Raw genomic sequence first — 21,157 nt, forward strand, 5'->3', positions numbered from 1 at the left:
TCTGACCTGTAGGTCAAAGAAAGTAGGGTCATTTTTATTTCATTTATTAAGATCAATTAGATTATTTTTTATAGAACACCTTCAGGGTTTTATCCAATTCTCCATGATTTTGTCCAATTCAAATGTCTTCTGTCATTTTCCCAATTTATCTCACTGTCTCTAACAAGAGATCAGCAATTAGGAATTGTCCTACGTATAGTCTTTGGCTTGGTTTTGTTCCATTAATTTTCCTTATTTACAGTCCATTTTGAAAAAACTCAATTCCTTAAATCCTCCAAATGCATTTCAATGATTCTCATGTCTTCCTTGTCATTTAACATATTAAAAGACCTTTTAAAAACTGTTTGTGAAAAAAATTTAAAAAAACAAAGTAAAATGTTAATAATGAGCATTTATGAATGTGGGATTACAAAGGACTTTTACTTAACACATTATATATTTTTGTAATATTTAAATTTTCATAATTAGCACATATAACTTCTTTTATCAGCGAAGAAATTTTAAACATTTTTACTGCATCACTTTCATTTTAACTGTTCTCTCCGAAATTTAATTTGCCACAATTACAAAATAGGTCTTCTTACAGCAAAAGGAAAAAAGTGAGCCTCCCAAGTGTGTACCAGTCAGTAGCTCCAAGTAACACAGTTGAATTAGAACTACTAGAAATAAAAGAAAAATCATCCGTGATTAAGGATATGACTAAGGTTTTGCGATTAAGGCGTTTTCCTCCCAGGGAGAAAAAAATCTGCAAAATCTCTGCAGTAAATCAATGTAATCCCAAAGCCGTTTGAGTTAGACTTACCTGTATTTGTTTGGTTTACAAGTGCTTCTTTTAGAATACTAATTTGTTACCGTGCAATTTCTGTATATCTTTTATAAAAAGCCAAATTCAGCATAATATATGTCCCAATTATTAGGACGTTAAAAGATAAAGACTAAATTTAAACGCCACCAGAGCAACTGAAATCCCCTAGACTGTGAAGAAAGAAAGTTCTATATCACTAATCTCTTCCCATCTACTTATGCTTGTCTTCTGCTAGGAGCAGACAGAGGAGCTCAATATAGCAAGAATTACAAAAGGGGAGGAGCAGCAAAGTTTATTTCTTTTTTTTAGTAATCTCTACACCCAACGTAGGGGTTGAACCCGTGACCCTGAGATCAAGAGTCACATGCTCTTCCAATTGAGCCAGACAGGTGCCCCCCAAAATGCGTCTTATTAAACAAAAAAACCTCTTAAATATATTTCCAATACTAGCATTTGATTTCAAAGGTCTGAAATTTTATATTTAACAGAGTCCTAACTAAATTTGTCATTGAATACATTGAGGCAGGTACCCTGATGCCTACAGTAAAGTAAGCTAAAGGATTCCCAATTCCATTCATAATTACAGCAGCCTTCTCTTAATCCATGGCATCTCTAATAAGGGGACGTGATCAAAAAAGTGTGGTAGAAAAAAGCAAGAACAGCAGCTGTTCATGAACTTTTCTTAGCAAAAGAAAAGGCAGGGGGAGACAAAAACTGAAAAAGGTCCTGAACTGAGTGAGATCTGTTAACAAGAACTGAGGGACAGAAAAGAGCTTTATAAACAATACCCACCACCACTCTTTTATGTTCTAGGCTTCTATTTCAACAAAATTCTAATATACTATAGCAATTTTGATATGTTATCATTTGTGTAAAACTGGAGTTTTTCCTTTTAAGACTGAACGGGTACTTCCTTTTTTTTTTTTTTAAGATTTTATTTATTTATTTGAGAGAGAGAATGAGAGAGAGCACATGAGAGGAGGGAGGGTCAGAGGGAGAAGCAGACTCCCTGCCGAGCAGGGAGCCCGATGCAGGACTTGATCCCGGGACTCCACCAGGATCATGACCTGAGCCGAAGGCAGTCGCTTAACCAACTGAGCCACCCAGGCACCCCTGAACGGGTACTTTCAAACTGCATATAACCTCTACCTTAAGATATTCACTGTTTACAAAAGACTTAAGCCTGTAGAAAGTACACTCTCCATTGCCTCCTTCTGGTGTAAAATTTACAGAGACGGATGTTTAATTAGCAGCTATTCATTTCTACAGTACCACCAACTGCTCCCAATAGTCTTAATACATGGATAATTAAAGCACAAAGAAAAACTTCCAAAGATAAGCAGTATGACAGAAAATGTGGGTATTTGTCTTTATAATATAGTTACCTGGGAAGTCAACAAGTAATCCACGTTTGATTTCACTGTGATAAAGTTTAGAACTAAACTAGTGGACTTGCCACATTAGTGTTCATTTACAGTAAAGAGCAAACATATCACCTAGAAATAGCAGCAACAGGGGCGCCTGGGTGGCTCAGATGGTTAAGCGTCTGCCTTCGGCTCAGGTCATGATCTCAGGGTCCTGGGATCGAGTCCCGCATCGGGCTCCCTGCTCCTTGGGAGCCTGCTTCTCCCTCTGCCTCTCTCTCTCTGTCTCTCATGAATAAATAAATAAAATCTTTAAAAAAAAGAAATAGCAGCAACAGCTACCATTTACTGACCAGTTTCTGTTTCCCAAGCAAGATATTGAACACTCTACAACACATGCATCAACATATTTAAGCTGTACAGTAATTCTAAAAAGTAGGTATCACAATATTACCAGTTTCACCCTGACGTCATAGAGGACTCAAATTTTGATTGAGTTGGTCTAATACTAGAAAAACTATCCACTGTGCTAAAATTCCTACTGTTAACAACATTGATAATTATTTTTGTCTCTTTTAAAACGCATTAAAATGTAATTTTTCAGGGCATTTGAAAATACTTCACCAAGATATTTTTATATCCCCAAAAGAGGTAGAAAATATAATCAGGCAGAGATTAAAATCATATATAATAACTAGAGCTAGAATTTATTTATTTATTTATTTATTTTAGATTTTATTTATTTATTTGACAGAGAGAGAGAGAGACAGCTAGAGAGGGAACACAAGCAGGGGGAGTGGGAGAGGGAGAAGCAGGCTTCCTGCCGAGCAGGGAGCCCGATGCGGGGCTCGATCCCAGGACCCTGGGATCATGACCTGAGCCAAAGGCAGGCGCTTAACGACTGAGCCACCCAGGCGCCCCTAGAGCTAGAATTTAAGTTCTTCCTGGTTTCCCTAATCTCATTCTAATGACAAGAACACAAAAGACTCAAAATATAATGGTGCTCTATAAATTTACAATATAGATTTTGATGAAAATCTGACTGTGGATCAAATGATATTCCTAAAAATATAGCCACTAAACATACAGTAAAAATCTGATATAGCCAGCTGATGATATGTATGTCAATCATCCTGTCACCATCAAATTTTTCTTCTGTAAGGTGTTCTAAAAATGGTAACGACAGATAAGACATCAACAACCCATGGCATATGTGAAAATGGCCTACATATGCCACTTTAAGCCTCAGCCTATTCTTATGACCATTTCCTAGAAAACATTCCACCTCATTCTTGGCATAAACTTCAAGCTTACCTCCACAGTTTTAAGCTTCCAGAAGCCACCCATGGCACCAGCATGTTTTGGGGGGGGGGGGTATTTTTTTTTTAATTTCTTTTGTCCTCCTCATCCCTGTCTTCTTGGCATACTAGTTTTTTGATAGGTTGATGCCACAAACTTTGTACCCCCCAATACTGCCAAATCCTGTAACAAAACTCACTTATCATTCACTTTACAAAAAGATTCATTTAAACGAAACCTGTTGTAAAACCTGTGCTAAACTACTCAGCTCCTTTGATTATATATGAAATAATTCAATTTATTAAAATGCAATTTTATAATAACTTCAGGTATATTCCACTTGTGTGAAACATTCTAAATTGAGTCAAGTATAACTCATAACTTTATAAGCCTGTTCTGCTAGGCATAGTTCTTCATAGAGTTTGATCAATCTTTAGGCTCTAAAAAGTCTTTTACAGGGACGCCTGGGTGGCTCAGTCTATTAAACATCTCCCTTCAGCTCAGGTCATGATCCCAGGGTCCTGGGATTGAGCCCCACATCAGGCCCCTTGTTCAGCAGGGAGCCCGCCTCTCCCTGTGCCGCTTCCCCTGCTTATGCTCTCTCTCTGGCAAATAAATTTTTTAAAATCTTTAAAAAAAAAAAGGCTTTTACATAAAAAAGTTATTTGCATAAATATTTTGTTAGGGATATATAAACCTGTGATTACTATAATCTCAAAGACCATATTTGCATTTATTTCATTAATGGCAAATGTAATTTTCACAACAGTTAAACTAACCCTGAGAGTATCTCCAAATAACCAGAACTAACCCTATACTCACAATGGAGAAACATTTAGTGAATTGATTTGATATATTTTATTCCATAATCCCCTGATGTTCAAAGTACCTTATGTGACATCTCCAGAAAAATACATTTTTCACATAAATTCATTTAACTAGCAATTATTGAATATCTACTATGTGTCAGAACCTGTGCTGTGCCTAAGTGTTCAGTGAAAGACAGGGTTCTTGCATATAGTTGCTACATTTTTACATTATTCCCTTGATACTTTCAGATTCAACACAATAGTACAAATATTAGTATAATACTGATCATACAGTAAGTGCTAAATATACACTTATTGATATTAAAATAGCAGAGTCATTTAATAATAACAATTTTAGCTGATCCTGATCCTACTCTTCACCCATCCACCCGTATACTCTGGGGTTGGCAGAGAGCAATATGTAACAAAGTAAAAGAAAAATTCATATTCTTTTTTTTTTAAGATTTTATTTTATTTATTTTTCAGAGAGAGAGCAAGCGTGCACAAGCAAGGAGAACAGCAGGCAAAGGGAGAAGCAGGCTCCCCGCTGAGCAGGGAGCCAGATGAGGGACTCAATCCCAGGACCCTGGGATGATGACCTGAGCTGAAGGCAAGACGCTTAACCAACTGAGCCACCCAGGCGTCCCAAAAAATTCATATTCTTGATGGAGATATGAAGGAGGAATGAAAGAAGAACATAGTCTTGTGTTTTATTAAGAATAGAATACATGGGGCGCCTGGGTGGCTCAGTCGTTAAGCGTCTGCCTTCGGCTCAGGTCATCCCAGGGTCCTGGGATCGAGCCCCACATCGGGCTCCCTGCTCAGTGGGAAGCCTGCTTCTCCCTCTCCCACTCCCCCTGCTTGTGTTCCCTCTCTCGCTGTCTCTCTCTGTCAAATAAATAAATAAAATCTTTAAAAAAAAAAAAGAATAGAATACATTTTCCTAGACAACATGTAAGAATAAACAACACATATTAAAGGAATAAATAAATTTAGCATATTGGCATTTGAAGTCAGAGAATGTTTAAACTGACAAAGTACCACATAGTAAGTATTTACTTAACTGTATGATGATATCCCTAAATTCACATTCACTAATTTTGTTTGTATTACCTAAGCCAGAAAGAACTTTCTTCATATTTATTCTGCTTGTGGGTTTCTACTCCGAAGTTGTAACAGAGAATGTGAAGATATCTAGTCTGCAATATTAAAAAAAAAAAAAAAAAGGTCAGAGTCATGATTTTTTTTAACATTAAAAAATCGATAACAGTTCAAGAGTCTTAAAGACATAAAGTATTCTGTACATCAAAATAACCCACTATTCCTTATTAAAACCTCCCAAATTATCTAAAGAGGAGCTACAAAATATTCAGTTTGGGATAATAGTTAAATATGGAAAAGTAATACATTACTGTTAGAACTTGAAAGGTACTTTGTAACAGGAAATGGGAAACCTAACCATTGCCCAGCAAAAGGACAACCTCCTCTGTAGGTTGCGAGATCCAGTAAGAGGCATTAGATCAGTGAGTATAGTCAAAGAAAAACATCACCATAAAAGGGGATTTTTTTTTTCAAAATCAAGACAACTTTTAAAAATTCTAAAGTTCTAAAAAGTGTCCAATACACTGTCTAGTCATAGGACATATTTAGGATAGTTTAATGAACCCTCTTTAACAACAAAAATTTTCTTTACATAAATTACCACTGAGATAAAAGTAGGAACAAGTATGTGAATGGTGCCATAGGAAAATACTTTTTATGGATTATCAGCATCTCAGTCCCTGCATCAATGCCATATCTTACATAATTGTCACCTGTCAAAATACTGGGAAATGGCTTAAGAGACAAATTTTAAAATTCTAATAACTTATCCAAATATCCCTTCAGTATTTACAGACACCATCTATCCAGAATCTGATTATACCCATATAATAGAGTCCTTTATAAGTTTTACCTGAGTAAGACTACAGAAGCAGATCTTCAATTAAGAATCCAAGATCTGAGGCAAGTTATTTATAAGTAATGTGTAAAGACCTGTCTTCCTTCAAAAAAAAGTTTCCTTTTGAATTACAGTACATTCAGAAAGAAATTCAATATGCATGCCTGAGCACTTCAGACCTACTGTATATTTGAATCTAAAATAAAGAATAGTCTTGGTAATGTGGGTCTGGCAAGAATCCAGAAGTATTTAAATGCATTCTTGACATTTCAGCAGAAAAAGCTTAACTCATTACATGCCCCAGATCCCATAGGTTCACACAGGGCCACACCAATTATACAGCTATACTGTAATAATGCAGCTCACATCCACTCACTGCAGAGAGGCCTGTAACTAACTTGCACAGAAGAAAATGGAAAATAAAACTTTCGACTAACATCTAAGTGTATTAAGTCTTTATTCAGTTTCCCCAGGATTTGTCTTTGCCCTCACAAAATCTTCAAGTGTACTTACATTAAATGCTACTTCCTAGAGGGAAAAAAGAATGCAAAATAATAACAAACTTCCAACAACAAAGCTATAAAATACTAAAGTATCTTTTAAGAGAACCACAGCGTATTTTCAATGTAATGACAAAAAAAAATCTTTTAACTACCAGTACTGTTCCATGCACACAATCATTTATACATTCAATAATAAATATTTACTAAGCATCTCCTATCTATCAGGCACTATTTTAGTCGTTACACATACCTCAGTGAACAAAACAGAGAAAAATCCCTGCCCTCATGACACATTTCTACAGGGTATAAAGTACTAAGATTCATAAAAATATCTCTTTAAAAATATCTTCCCAGGGCACCTGGGTGGTTCAGTTGGTTAAACTTCTGCCTTCAGCTCAGGTCATGACCCTGGGCTACTGGGATTGAGTCGGGCTCCCTGCTCAGTGGAGAGCCTGCTTCTCCCTCTCCCTCTGCCCCCCCCCCCCCCCACCTTGTGCTATCTTCCCATCTCTCTCTCGCTTGATCTCAAATAAATAAAATCTTAACAAAAACAAAAAATAAAAAATAAAAATATCTTCCCAGCCTTCCATGGGGTGCTAACCTCTCATTTTGCAAGCAATACACAATGGCAAAAAACAATACAAAGAAGGCAGATCTGTAAGTCTGTTGTTATACTGGTCATACAGAAAGGGACTTATGGAAGCTCCAGAACCTATGGAATCTCTAGAACCTCCATCCACTGCTAAATCTACCAGCCCAGAAAGACAGCTCCAACTGAATACTCACTTTACAATGCCAACATGAGATTATATGGATGATTTTTAAAACTCAGATATTGCTGCTAAAAATGAGTTTCATCACTAACTTTCACGTTCAATCGGAGGCCTTGTATTTTTAATTAACTAGATAAGGTCATCTCTCCTGCAAATTACTTTGTATATTAGGATTTTAAAACTCAGAAAAAACAAACCTTGAATTATTTTTCCAGTCCCAAGTTCTGAACTATTTTTCTTTCTGCTTTTGTTGTCTTTTACACATTTATAGATCATATATTTTTACATTTTGTTCAATTTTAACAATGTAGCAAGAATTGAATGATAATTGCCTGGCTTTCTTCCTTAATGGCTTTAAGACATTTACGTTCCAATCCCTCCCTGACTCAGCTTTCTTTAAACCTCGGATATCTCAATAATAATCAACTATAGGTCATTAGTTATTTCTCCTGGTGCCCTAAGACACAATTTTCCAAACACTTTATTTCTCTGTCTCTGAACAGCATTACCTTCTGCCTTCATGTTAACACCTTACAGTAATTTCTAATCCAGTTTTGGCATACAGAAAGGATGTCTCAGAAAAAAAGAGAGTTGGTTTATTTAATTCATTAATTCCTTTTAAGTAAATAACATTATGTTAGCTCTTCTCTAGTCTTTATCCGATCATTTCCTCTCATTATAAGATTTCCTGCTCTAGATTTTCAGGGCCGCTACCTAAACCTTAAGCCCATCAAAAACACACTAAATGGGAGGTGGGAGAATGGGTTAGCCAGGTGATGGGTATTAAGGAGGGCACGTATTGAATGGAGCACTGGGTGTTATACACAAACAATGAACCATGGAACACTACATCAAAAACTAATGATGTATGGTGACTAACATAACATAATAAAATTAATAATAAAAAAACACACTAAATAATTGCATTGACCTTTAAAATAAAAATCATGAGTGTCCTAACAATATAGTTCTATCAACCACCTTCCACATAAAATATAAACTCTTAACTCTGGACTTAAATGTTGTTTACTAGTAGCCGCATCCTGACAAAGGCATAATTACTCTTCTGTTATATATCCTAGATCTTTTAATTCAGCCCTTTTCCATTCTCTCTACATGTGTTTTTCCCTTTATCAGCACTAACACTGTGCAAGATATCAAAAGTTTTCTTTTCCTAAACACCACCTAAGAATCTCCTTTCATATATTTCAATATACTACTCACTGTCCATTTACTCTCCAAAGCATATTGAAGAAAGGTTTCTGTCTTTTAGTAATTTACAATGTGAAATAGATAGCAAAAGAACCAGAGCCAAAAGAGAGAAATGGTAAAAACATAAAAATTCAAACAATCCAAGAGACTTTACAGAACAATTTTTTTAAATTAGTAAGAGTTCAGAGAAGTTGCTGGATATTAAACATTTTAAGCCATGCATTCTTATACATTAGTGACAATTTAAAAACATGATCTTTAAGATATCGCTTATGATAGCGATTGAATATGAAATGTTTTTATACAGAAAATTACAAAACTATGTTGAAACACATTAAAGAAAATTATATAAATTAGGATTTATCACATTCATGGATAGGAAGACTCAGTATTATGTAGATAATGATGCCCTCCAAATTAATCTAGAAGTCCAATGCTATTTCAATCAACATTGCAATACTTTTTAGAGAATCTTTTTTTTTAAGATTTATTTATTTATTTATTTGACACACAGAGAGAGATAGTGAGAGAGAGCACAAGCAGGGGGAGCGGCAGGCAGGCAGAGGCAGAGGGAGAAGCAGACTTCCCGCTGAGCAGGGGGCCTGATGCGGGGCTCGATCCCAGGACCCCGGGATCATGACCTGAGCCAAAGGCAATGCTTAACGACTGAGCCACCCAGGCGCCCCCCAATAGCTTTTCACCAAACTATCTCTAAAATGAATATGGAAGGGCAAAGTCCCAGAAAATCTAAGACAACGGTGAAGAAGAACAAAGTAGGACCTGTCCTATCAAGACTATACTAGGTTTAGGGGTGCCTGGCTGGCTCAGTCAGTGGAGCATGTGACTCTTGATCTCGGAGTTGTGAGTTTGAGCCCCACACTGGGTGCAGAGATTACTTAAAAACAAAACCATAAAAAAAAAAAAAAGACTAGGGGTACCTGGGTGATTCAGTCAGTCAAGTGTCCGACTCTTGGTTTCAGCACAGGTCATGATCGCAGGGTCAAGAGATGAAGCCCTGTGTCAGGCTCCAGGCTCAGTGGTGAGTCTGCTTGAGATTCTCTCCCTCTGCCCCTACCCCAAGCTTGTGTGTTCTCTCTCTGTCTCTCCCTCAAATATATAAATAAATAAATCTTTAAAAAAGAAGACTATACTAGGTTTAATAATGTCCTCCCAAAATTCATGTTTACCTGGAACCAGTGAATGTTACCTTACTTGGAAACAGGGTCTTTGCAATGTAATCAAGAGAAGGTAAAACTGGATTGGGGTGAACCCTAAAAGGACTGGTGGCCTTATAAGAACAGCACTCTAAAATATAGACAAATCAAAATGTAATTCTAAAAATCCCACAGGATTCACCTAAACCAAAGAAAGGTGGAAAAAAGTAAAACAGATAAGCAAAACACAGAAAAAAACAAAAGAAAACAAACCAAAAAAAAAGAGAGCATCAAGATCCTATTAAAGACATCAGATTGAGTACACACGATTACCTCTGCTCTCTTGAAACCCCAATAAAACTTCTGTAAAAAGCACATATCAAAATTTACCATCTTAACCATTTTATTTTCTTTTTTAAGATTCTATTTATTTATTTGACAGAGAGAGACACAGCGAGAGAGGGAACACAAGCAGGGGGAGTGGGAGAGGGAGACGCAGGCTTCCCGCCAAGCAAGGAGCCCGATGCGGGGCTCGATCCCAGGACCCTGGGATCATGACCTGAGCCAAAGGCAGACGCTCAACGACTGAGCCACCCAGGCGCCCCTACCATCTAACCATTTTAAATGTACAATTTAATAGTGTTAACTATATTCATATAGTTGTGCAGAAGATTTATAGACTTTTTCATCTTGCAAAATTGAAACTATACCCACTAAGCAATTCCCCATTTCCAACCCTTCCCCCAACCTCTGTCAAGCACCATGCTACTTTCTGTTTCTATAAGTTTGACTACTTTAGATACCTCATATAAGTGGAATCATACAGTATTTGGATTCTTATGACTGGCTTATTTCTCTTAGCATAGTGTCATCCTCAAGGATCATCCTTGCTATAGCATTTAACAAAATGTTTTCTTTTCTTTTTTTTTTAAAGATTTTATTTATTTATTTGACAGAGAGAGACACAGTGAAAGAGGGAACACAAGCAGGGGGAGGAGGAGAGGGAGAAGCAGGCTTCCAGCAGAGCAGGGAACCCGACGTAGGGCTCCATCCCAGGACTCTGGGATCATGACCTGAGCTAAAGGCAGACGCTTAACGACTGAGCCACCCAGGCGCCCCTCTTTTCTTTTTTTAAATAAAGATTTTATTTGTTTGAGAGAGAGAGAGAGAGAGAGAGAGAGAGAGAGACAGCAACACAGAGCATGAGTGGTGAGGAGAGTGAGAAGCAGGCTCCCCACCAAGCAAGAAGCCCGACGCGGGGCTTGATCCCAGGACCTCGGGATCATGATCCGATCCAAAGGCAGCACTTAACTAAGCCACCCAGGTGCCCCCAAAATGTTTTCTTTTTAAGGCTGAATAATATTAAAAAATCCATTCATCTGTTGATGGACATTTGAGTTCCACCTCTTAACTATTTTGAATAATGCTGCAATACACATGGGTGTGGCAATTACCTGTTCAAGAACCTGCTTTCAGAAATTGAAGAGGACACAAGGAAATGGGAAAAATTCCATGCTCATGGATTAGAAGAACAAACATTAACAATGTTTATATTACCTAAAGTAATCTACACATTTAATGCAATCCCTATCAAAATACCACCAGCATTTTTCACAGAGCTAGAACAAATAATCCTAAAAGTTGTATGGAACAACAAAAAACCCTGAATAGCCAAAGCAATCCTGAAAAAGAAAAGCAAAGCTGGAGGCATCAAAATTCCAGACATCAAGCTATATTACAAAGCTGTGATCACCAAGACAGCATGGTACTGGCACAAAAACAGACACACAGATCAATGGAACAGAACGGAAAACCCAGAAATGGAGCCCAACTATATGGTCAACTAATCCTCAGCAAAGCAGGAAAGAATTATCTCCAATGGAAAAAAGACAGTCTGTTCAACAAATGGTGCTGCGAAAACTGGAGAGTAACATGTAGAAGAGTGAAACCGGACCACTTTCTTACACCATACACAAAAATAAATTCAAAATGGATGAAAGACCTAAACGTGAGACAGGAAACCTTCAAAATCCTAGAGGAGAACACAGGCAGCAACCTCTTTTATATCGGCCATAGCAACTTCTTACTAGACACATCTCCAGAGGCAAGAAAAATGAAAGCCAAAATGAACTATTGAGACTTTGTCAAGATAAAAAGCTTCTGCACAGCAAAGCAAAGGAAACAATCAACAAAACTAAAAAACAACCTACAGAAAGAGAGAAGGTATTTGCAAATGACCTATCTGATAAAGGATTAGTATCCAAAATCTATAAAGAACTTAACCAAACTTGGGGTGCCTGAGTGGTGCAGTCGGTTAAGTGTCCAACTCTTTATTTCAGCTTAGGTCATGATCTCAGGGTCCTGGGATCGAGCCCCGTGTGGGCTCCGTGATCAGTGGGGAGTCTGCTTGAGATTCACTCTCTTCCTCTCCCTCTGCACCTCCCCACTGCACTCTCTCCCTCTCTCTCTCTGAAATATTAAATTAATAAAAATAATTAATTAATCTTTTAAAAAAAGAAACAAAACAAATGAACATAGGGGAAGGGAAAACAAAAAGAGAGGAAGCCAAACTATAAGAGACTCTTAACTATAGAGAAGAAACTGAGGGTTGCTAGTGGGTGGGTGAGGGGCTAAATGGGTGATGGGTATTAAGGAGGGCACTTATTATGATGAGCACTGGGTGTTATATGTACATGATGAATCACTAAGTTCTATTCCTGAAGCCAATATTACACTATATGTTAATCAACTGGAATTTAAATAAAAACTTCTTAAGAACTTTTTAAAAACTGGAAATTAACAAGCATTAGTGAGGATGGATGTAAAAAAATTGGAACTCTTGTACATTGCTGATGGGACTGTAAAATGGTACAGCCAATGTGGAAAACAGACGCTTCATCAAAAAGTTTAACATAGGGATGCCTGGGCGGCTCAGTCGACTAAGCGTCTGCTTTTGGCTCAGGTAATGATCCCAGGGTCCTGGGATCGAGTCCTGCACTGGGATCCTTGCTCAATGGGGAGCCTGCTTCTCCCTCTGCCTGCTGTCCCCCCTGCTTGTGCTCACTCTCTCTCTGGTAAATAAATAAATAAAATCTTTTTTTAAAAAAAGTTGAACACAGAGGGGCGCCTAGATGGCACAGTCCATTAAGCATCTGACTCTTGGTTTTGGCTCAGGTCGTAACCTCAGGGTCATGAGATCAAGCCTCACATTGGGCTCCACGCTCAGCATGGAGTCTTCTTAAGACTCTCTCTCCCTCCCTCCCACTCCCCTGTGAGCTTCTGTCTCTCTCTCTCTCTCAAAATAAATTTTAAAGATCTTTTTTTAAAAAGTTGAACACAGAATTACCATATGACAGCAATTCCAGTCCTAGATATATATCAAAAAAGAATTGAAAACAGGTGTTTAAATACTTGTACTCAAATGTTTAGAACAACACTATTTATAGTAGTCTAAAAGTGGAAACAACCCCAAAGGTCCATCAACCAATGAATGGATAAAGAAATTGTGGTATATCAATATAGTGGAATGCATTCAGCCAGAAAAATTAAGTCCACAGATACAGAAAAGTAGACTGGTGCTGCCAGTATCCAGGGAGAGGGGGCAGTAGGGAGTGACTGCTTAATGGTTACAGGGTGATGAAAATGTTTTGGAACTAAATAGAAGTAATGGCTGCATAATATTTTGAATGTACTACACGAACTTGTTCACTTTAAAATGGTTAATTTTATACCATGTGAATTTCACTTCAACAAAAAAAGTTTTTTAAAAAGTTTAAAAAATCGACAAACCTTAAGAGACTCTTAATCATAGGAAACAAACTGAGGGTTGCTGGAGGGGAAGGGGATAGGGTAACTGGGTGATGGGCATTAAGGAGGGCACATTATGTAATGAGCACTGGGTGTGATATAAGACTGATGAATCACTGACCTCTACCTCTGAAACCAACAACACATTATATGTTAATTAATTGAATTTAAATTTAAAAAGATAAAATAAGAAAAAATAACACCCAATAAAAATTTTTTTTAAAGTTTAAAAAAATCACACATGCATGAACGTTTATAGCGTCATTATTCATAGTAGCTGAGGCTATAACCCAAATGTCCATCAGGAGATGAATGGATAAAGAAAATGTGGTTTACACATGCCATGGAATATTGTAATAGGTAACTCCATAGCAAAAGAAAACAGATTAATGGTTTCCAAGGGGCTGGGAAGAAGGGGTAATAAGGAGCAACTACTTAATGGTATGGGGTTTCCTTTGAGGATGATGACAATGTTTTGGAACTAGACAGAGGTGATGGTTGCACAGCACTGTGAATATACTAAGTGACACTGAACTGTAAACTTTAAAATGGTTAATTTTATGTTATAGGAATCTTACTTTAATAAAAATAAATATATTGGAGAAAAAAACTAAAAAGAACGCATCATGTTTCTTAATAGTAACATCAGAAACTAGAAGACAATGTAATGGAATCTTTAAAATGATTTCTAACCCATAATTCCACATCCAGTCAAACTATAAATTAAGTGTGATGGTAGAATAAAATGTTTACACATGCAAAGTCTTTAAATAATTTTATATCCCAGGGGCGTCTGGGTGGTGCAATCAGTTAAGCATCCAACTCTTGGTTTTGGCTCAGGTCATGATCTCAGGGTCCTGAGATTGAGCCCCACGTCGGGCTCAGCACTCAGCACAGAGTCTACTTGGGATTCTCTCTCCCTCTCCCTCTGCCCCTCCTGCTCATGCTCTCGTTCTGTCTCTCTACAATAAATAAATAAATCTTTAAATAAATAAATTTTTAGTGGTTGGCTCCATAGCTCAGGGGTTAGAGCACTGGTCTTGTAAATAAATTTTTTAATAAATAAATAAATCTATATCCCAAGCAACTATTCTTAGGAAGATACTGCAGGATATGCCCTACAAAAATGACAGAGTAAAACCACAAAAAGACACAGAAATCAAGAAATAGGGATCCAAACTAAGAGAGAGCTGAAGGGAATTCCCAAGTCACTGGAGGAAGAATATCTCAAACAACAACTGTGTAACATGCGTAGAGAGCAACCTGCCCAGATTAGAGCAGATCAGAAACTATAGAAGAGATTTCCTTGAACAAATGAAACTGATAAAATAACTAAAATATTTTAACATATTGAAAAGTCTACATAATTAGGGGAGAAACAATATTGGGGAAGAGACCATAATAAGTACATATAATACTAACCGATCAGGAAAACCAATACAACTATTAACTCCAGGGAAAACAAAATGTTATGCAGGAAAGAAAAAAATAATCATAGTACCCTATACGGTTCAACTACAAATAGCATTTACATAAACATAGCAGTGTAAACACTGAATATTAATCTAATCAAAATTATGGCGTAACTATATAGAGATGATGGAGTGAGAGTGGAAATAGGCATATGAGTGGTGGGGGAAGGGGAGGCCAAAAAGGATTTAAATTCATGTTCTAAAATGGGAAGTCAACAGATGATACCTAAATCAAAAAAAAACAAGAAATAGTAAAAAAAAAAAAATCAAGAAGTAGTAGTAGTAAAAGAACACTACTCAGAGATGGGAAGGTAAATACCAAAAGAACCAACTAAAATAACTGAAAGTAACAGTTCTGCAAGATTAAAAAATGGGGTGGGAGGGACTGATGATTTGATTTGATTTTTGGGGGGGGACTGATGATTTTATAACAAGAACTGTAGAACTATTTTTCTCATTAAACCATTATCATATATACAGTGATAAAAAAATAAAAGTTACATATAAAAAGTCAGAATAAAAAGTAAACCATACACATTTAAAAATAACCATGATTGAGGTGCCTGGGTGGCACAGTCGTTTGAGTGTCTGACTGTTGGTTTCAGCTCTGGTCGTGGTCTCTGGGTTGTGGGATCGAGCCCCATGCAGCATGGGGCTATGCACTAAGCAAAGAGTCTGCTTCAGACTCTTTTCTGCCTCTCCCCTGTGCTGTCTCTCTCTCCCTCTCTCTAAAATGAGTAAATAAATCTTTAAAAAAATAACAATAACAGCCTGAACTAAAAATAAATACTGATGTTTGTTAAAAGGATTAGTGTTCTAATGGATATATAAAGAGCCTTACTACAGCCAGGCTTTCCATATGCTGTAGTTATTTATTTAAAAAGTATAAAATTCAGTTAAAATTTAGTGGAACATGCCATTACAAAGATTCCAATGAGTCATTTTTAAGGCTCAAATGATTTTGAGTTTGGAATGAAAGTTGATACCCTTAAGAGATTTATGCTCTCCCAGATACACAAAGCAGTGGGTGGAAAGGGTCAGAGAAAGCAATTATATCCTAACTAACCCATAACAGGCAGAAAACTGAATTTTACTTCCAGAGGCATAATTCATTTGTGTGCCATGAGATTAGATTTTTACTACAGAGAGATATGTACAAATTCTTAAATATGTAAAATCATGTTTAAATAGACAAAAAATAAAATCATGGTAATAAGTCTAGGCAGCCTACACTTCATTTAGAAACTTTGCGCCCCTAACAAAGCAGCAATGAAATCTAACTGAATCTTGAACTAATTATTGCAAAGGATTTTAGAGACCAACTGGCCATTTTCCTTGTGTAAATGAAAAGTTTCACAATGAAATAAAAATTCTATACTAAAAATAAATTCTAGAGCAATCTAAAAATAGAAATAAACGATACAAGCTGAACACATGAATCAACTAATGAAAATAAAATTCCAATTAAAGTTTCAAACTTTGAGGAGAAACAGGTAAAAGAATTAAGTAAGCAATCTGCTAAAAGAAAGCTTAACTATAAAAAATATACATACACACACACTCTGGGCTATTGCCCAGGGCTTCTCTAAATCAAGCACTAGGAATTTTTATATTGAAGGAACATTTGAGACCATGTTGTCATACACTCGTTTTACAGTTGTGGACACTGATTTTCAGAGCAATAAATATCTCACCACTAGCTACACCCATTAAGTAGCTCTTTCCTACAATGCTGTACACATAGATCACAAACCTTGTTTTGAGTAATTACAAGAGTCTCAAATATCAAAAAGACAGTCTCTATGTTCTACTTACCAAGGTAGCTAAATATATGCAAAAAAATTTTTTTAAGATTTTATTTATTTATTTGAGAGAGAGAATGAGAAAGAGAGAGAGCGCACATGAGAGGGGGGAGGGTCAGAAGGAGAAGCAGACTCTCCGCTGAGCAGGAAGCCCGATGCAGGACTCGATCCTGAGACTCCAGGATCATGACCTGAGCCGAAGGCAGTCGCTTAACCAACTGAGCCACCCAGGCGCCCGCAAAATTTTTTTAAATAAATGCTCAAATTGGAAGAATTTTCTAACTCTCACTAAACAAAGTTCAATTAAACAAAATACCACTATGTCCCAATTATTCCCATTGATTTTTCACTATGCACCTATAAAAAAGTTGGACACTAAACTAGTTATTTCCAACCATTTCTTTATTTGATTTCACAACATCTCCATCAAGCCCCTGGAACTGTTGTGTGACATACATTTACTTTAAAATAGAAGCTAATTAAGTTTCGGGATGCCTGAGTGGCTCAGTCGGTTAAGCATCTGCCTTCGGCTCAGGTCGTGATCCCAGAGTCCTAGGATCGAGTCCCGCATCGGGCTCCTTGCTCGGCTAGGAGCCTGCTTCTCCCTCTGCCTGCCACTCCCGCTGCTTGTGCTTTCTCTCTCTCTAATAAATAAATAAAATCTTAAAAAAAAAAAGAAGCTAATTAAGTTCAACTTTCTTCAGAGTAGGTTTTTTTTTTTTTAAGAGCTTCATAAAATCCTCTTCCAAGGGCTAGGGACATCCTGATGTCAAGTCAGCTATTCTTGGTACCCAGTTTTTGTGTGCTTTCTCTTCTCTGTAACAATAGCCACTCGAATTACAGGATTTTCGGAATTTATTTTTATAGTTCTATAATTTTCCAGAGGGAGAAACACTCTGGGACTGAGTGGTTTCCCTGATAAGATTCCATGCAATCAGCTAGTACAAGAATGTATTGTTCATCCACCCATCAGACAAGTATGGAGACTCAGAGCCTAAGAAGGGTAAGAAAGCCTCTACGGGGAGTAATGGCCAGGCATAGGGTGTTGGAGCAGGTGAAGGGGAGTGAGCATCCATGCACGGAGGCCCAGAAGGAAGAGCTAGAGCATGAACAGGTAGAGGAGGGCATCCTCAGAGTGGAGAGGGTGGCAGAGGAGATGGGAAATTGGTTACATACAGGGGATACTAATTAAATAAGCAAATATATTAAAGATAATAAAAGCTAGGTTTCTCATTACTGGAGAAGAAAATTAGAAATATGGAAAGGGAGGGCACCTGGGTGGCTCAGTTGGTTAAGCGACTGCCTTCGGCTTAGGTCATGATCCTGGAGTCCCGGGATCAAGTCCCGCATCGGGCTCCCTGCTCGGCAGGGAGTCTGCTTCTCCCTCTGACCCTCCTCCCTCTCATGCTCTCTGTCTCTCATTCTCTCTCTCTCAAATAAATAAATAAAATCTTTAAAAAAAAAAAAAGAAAGAAAGAAATATGGAAAGGGAGAACATTAGGATGAACACTTTGGCATTACACTGAAATTGAATGTATCATGGCTTTCAGTAGATTAAATAGATAGATAGAAAGGGGCGCCTGGGTGGCTCAGATGGTTAAGTGTCTGCCTTTGGCTCAGGTCATGATCTCGGGGTCCTGGGATCGAGCCCCACATCAGGCTCCTGGCTCGGCGGGGAGCCTGCTTCTCCCTCTCCCTGCTCATGCTCTCTCTCTCTCTGTATCTCTGTCTCAAATGAATAAAAATCTTTAAAAAAAAATAAATAGCTATACTGAGATGCTACATATAAACATGGATGGAAATGTGTGTGTACATATATATGTATACAGATATATATATATAACATATATATGTTATATATAAATATCTATGTATCTATATATACAAATGTGTGAAGAAATACACACACACACATTCTGTTCACTGAGACAGTATGACAGCAGTGACACCCCCAAAAGCAATAAGCACACGTACTGTCCAGATCTTGGCTTCTAAATAACATTTTCCATCAAAAGGAACCAAAGCAACTGAGATAAAATAGCTAATTCCATGGCTTAAGTGAAGAGTACAGGATGAGCCTGGAACATTTTACAGGGACAGAAAGGAAAGAAGTACTCACAGGTGATGGCAATATGTCAAAAAAGGCAAAGAAGTCAATTTATAGGGGCTTCTAATGGCAAAATCTGGGAAAAGGTGAACATCAAAATAAACTGAGTTTAGCTCTGGATAAGATAGAATAAGTACATGCCACCCTTTCTCTCCCACTTAATGTAACTATAAAACCTGGACCAACTGCGTGAAACTATTTGAGGTCTCTGAAAAGCAAACAGAAGACAGATTGGGGAAGAATACCAGAATTCAAAGTAACACCAAGATGTTGGTGAGTTTACCATTCTTTTCCCCTGGTACACCACGGCCTAAATGAATGCAGCCAGAAACTAAGCATAAGTACCATGGTGCACACTGAGAAAGTATCTCTAGGTCTGGTTTCAGTTACTCAGACAGGGCAGAAATCCTGTTTTGGTTTTTATTTTCTCCTTCCTCCATTCTCTTGTATTATGCTAAGTGAAATAAGTCAGATGGAGAAAGACAAAGGAGATCAACTGTATGGTGATGGATGGTATAACTAGACTTGTGGTAGTCACTTTGTACTATATACAGATGTCAAAGTGTAAGGCTGTATAGCTGAAATTTATATAAATACATACATAAAATTTTGGTAAATGTTAACAAACAGCTAGTATATGATGCAGCCTTTTCATTCCTAGAACACCCAGGAGAAATAAAAACACATATCCACAAAAAAATTTATACATGAATGTTTAAAGCAGTTCCGTTTATATTAGATTAAAAAAAAATAGCTAAAAACTAGAAATAATCTGAATATCTCATCTACAGGGTAATAAACAAATTGTGATCTATCCATACAATGGAATTTTACTCTTCAATAAAAACAAACTACTAGGGAGACAGTCTTTCATATACTAGTCTGCTCTCTTCCCAGTGTTGGCCTCACTGAAATAAATTCCCTTCTTGTTTCACCACCAAACAAATAAACAAAAACTACTAACATGCACAAACACATGGATGAATCTCAAAATCACTATACTAAGTAAAAGAAGACAAATCATGATTCCATTTATATAAAAATAGAAAAGACTGCAAACTATAAAGACAGAAAACCAATCAGTGGCTGCCTGGGTAAAAAGGTGGGAGGAGGAACGGGAGACAAAAGAAAACTTTTGGGGGTTATAGAAAGGTTCATAATCTTGATTGTGATGATGGTTTCATGTGTGTATACATATGCCAAAACTCATCAAACTATAAAATTTAAATGTATATGATTTACCATATCTCAATAAAGCTGTTTTGAAAATGCCAATTTCATGAAAGATGAAGGCAGATTAAAAGATACAAAAGAGATGGAACAACCAAATGCAAGCATAATCCTGAACTGGATCCTGGACTGGTTGGAGACGGGGGAGAACAAATGCTATAAAGTACACTATTTGGACAGTTAACAAAATTAGAATATGAGTTATAGATTAAAGTACTTATGAATGTTACATTTATTGAATTTGATCATTGTTCTGTGTTTATAAAGAAGAGAATATTCTATTCTTAAGCAATATATACTGGGGTCGCCTGGCTGGCTCAGTTGGTAGATTATGTAACATGGCCCCATGTTGGGGACAGAGTTTACTTAAAAAAAAAAAAGAAATATACACTGCAGTATTAAGCAGTAAAGGTACACGATGTATGCAGTCTTCTCTCAAAAAAGAAAATAACAATATATCAAAAATTATAGAAAAACACATGAAAATTTCAATTGATTTAAAAGAAGTATTTCACAAATTCCACAACCTCTCACAATGAAAACACTCAAACGAGGAACAGAAAGGAGCCTCCTCAACGTGATAAAAGCTGTGTAATGAAAAACCCACAGTTAACATCATACTCAATGGTCAAAGACCAATAGCTTTTCCTCTAAGATCAAGAACAAGACAAGGATGCCAGCTTTCATCACTCCTATTCAAAACAGTATTGGAAGTTCTAGTTAGAGCAATTAAAAAAGAAAAAAAAAAAAAAGGCATCCCGATTAGACATGAAGAAGTAAAACTATCTCTATTCACAGATGACATGATCTTACACACAGAACATACTAAAGAATCTTAAAAAAATAAAAAAGCCTTTTTATGGGTATTAAGTGAATTCAGC

The 21,157-nt window shown here is 37.0% G+C and overlaps 1 protein-coding gene across 2 annotated transcripts in view; it reads right to left on the reverse strand.

Annotated features, from left to right (window-relative positions):
- The window catches only part of TEX11 (testis expressed 11), a 317,684-nt gene that overhangs the window by 233,417 nt on the left and 63,110 nt on the right, over window positions 1-21,157 (reverse strand). For both annotated transcript variants that reach the window (XM_064574208.1, XM_045879303.3), the window contains exon 9: window positions 5,391-5,476. In XM_064574208.1, the coding sequence (XP_064430278.1) occupies window positions 5,391-5,476 (86 nt within the window). The remainder of the gene's footprint in view (window positions 1-5,390; window positions 5,477-21,157) is intronic.

Source organism: Mirounga angustirostris, unplaced genomic scaffold (genome assembly GCF_029215605.1).
Source record: "Mirounga angustirostris isolate CCGP_5_RB_7025 unplaced genomic scaffold, mMirAng1.0.hap1 SCAF_11, whole genome shotgun sequence".
Lineage (NCBI taxonomy): Eukaryota > Metazoa > Chordata > Mammalia > Carnivora > Phocidae > Mirounga > Mirounga angustirostris.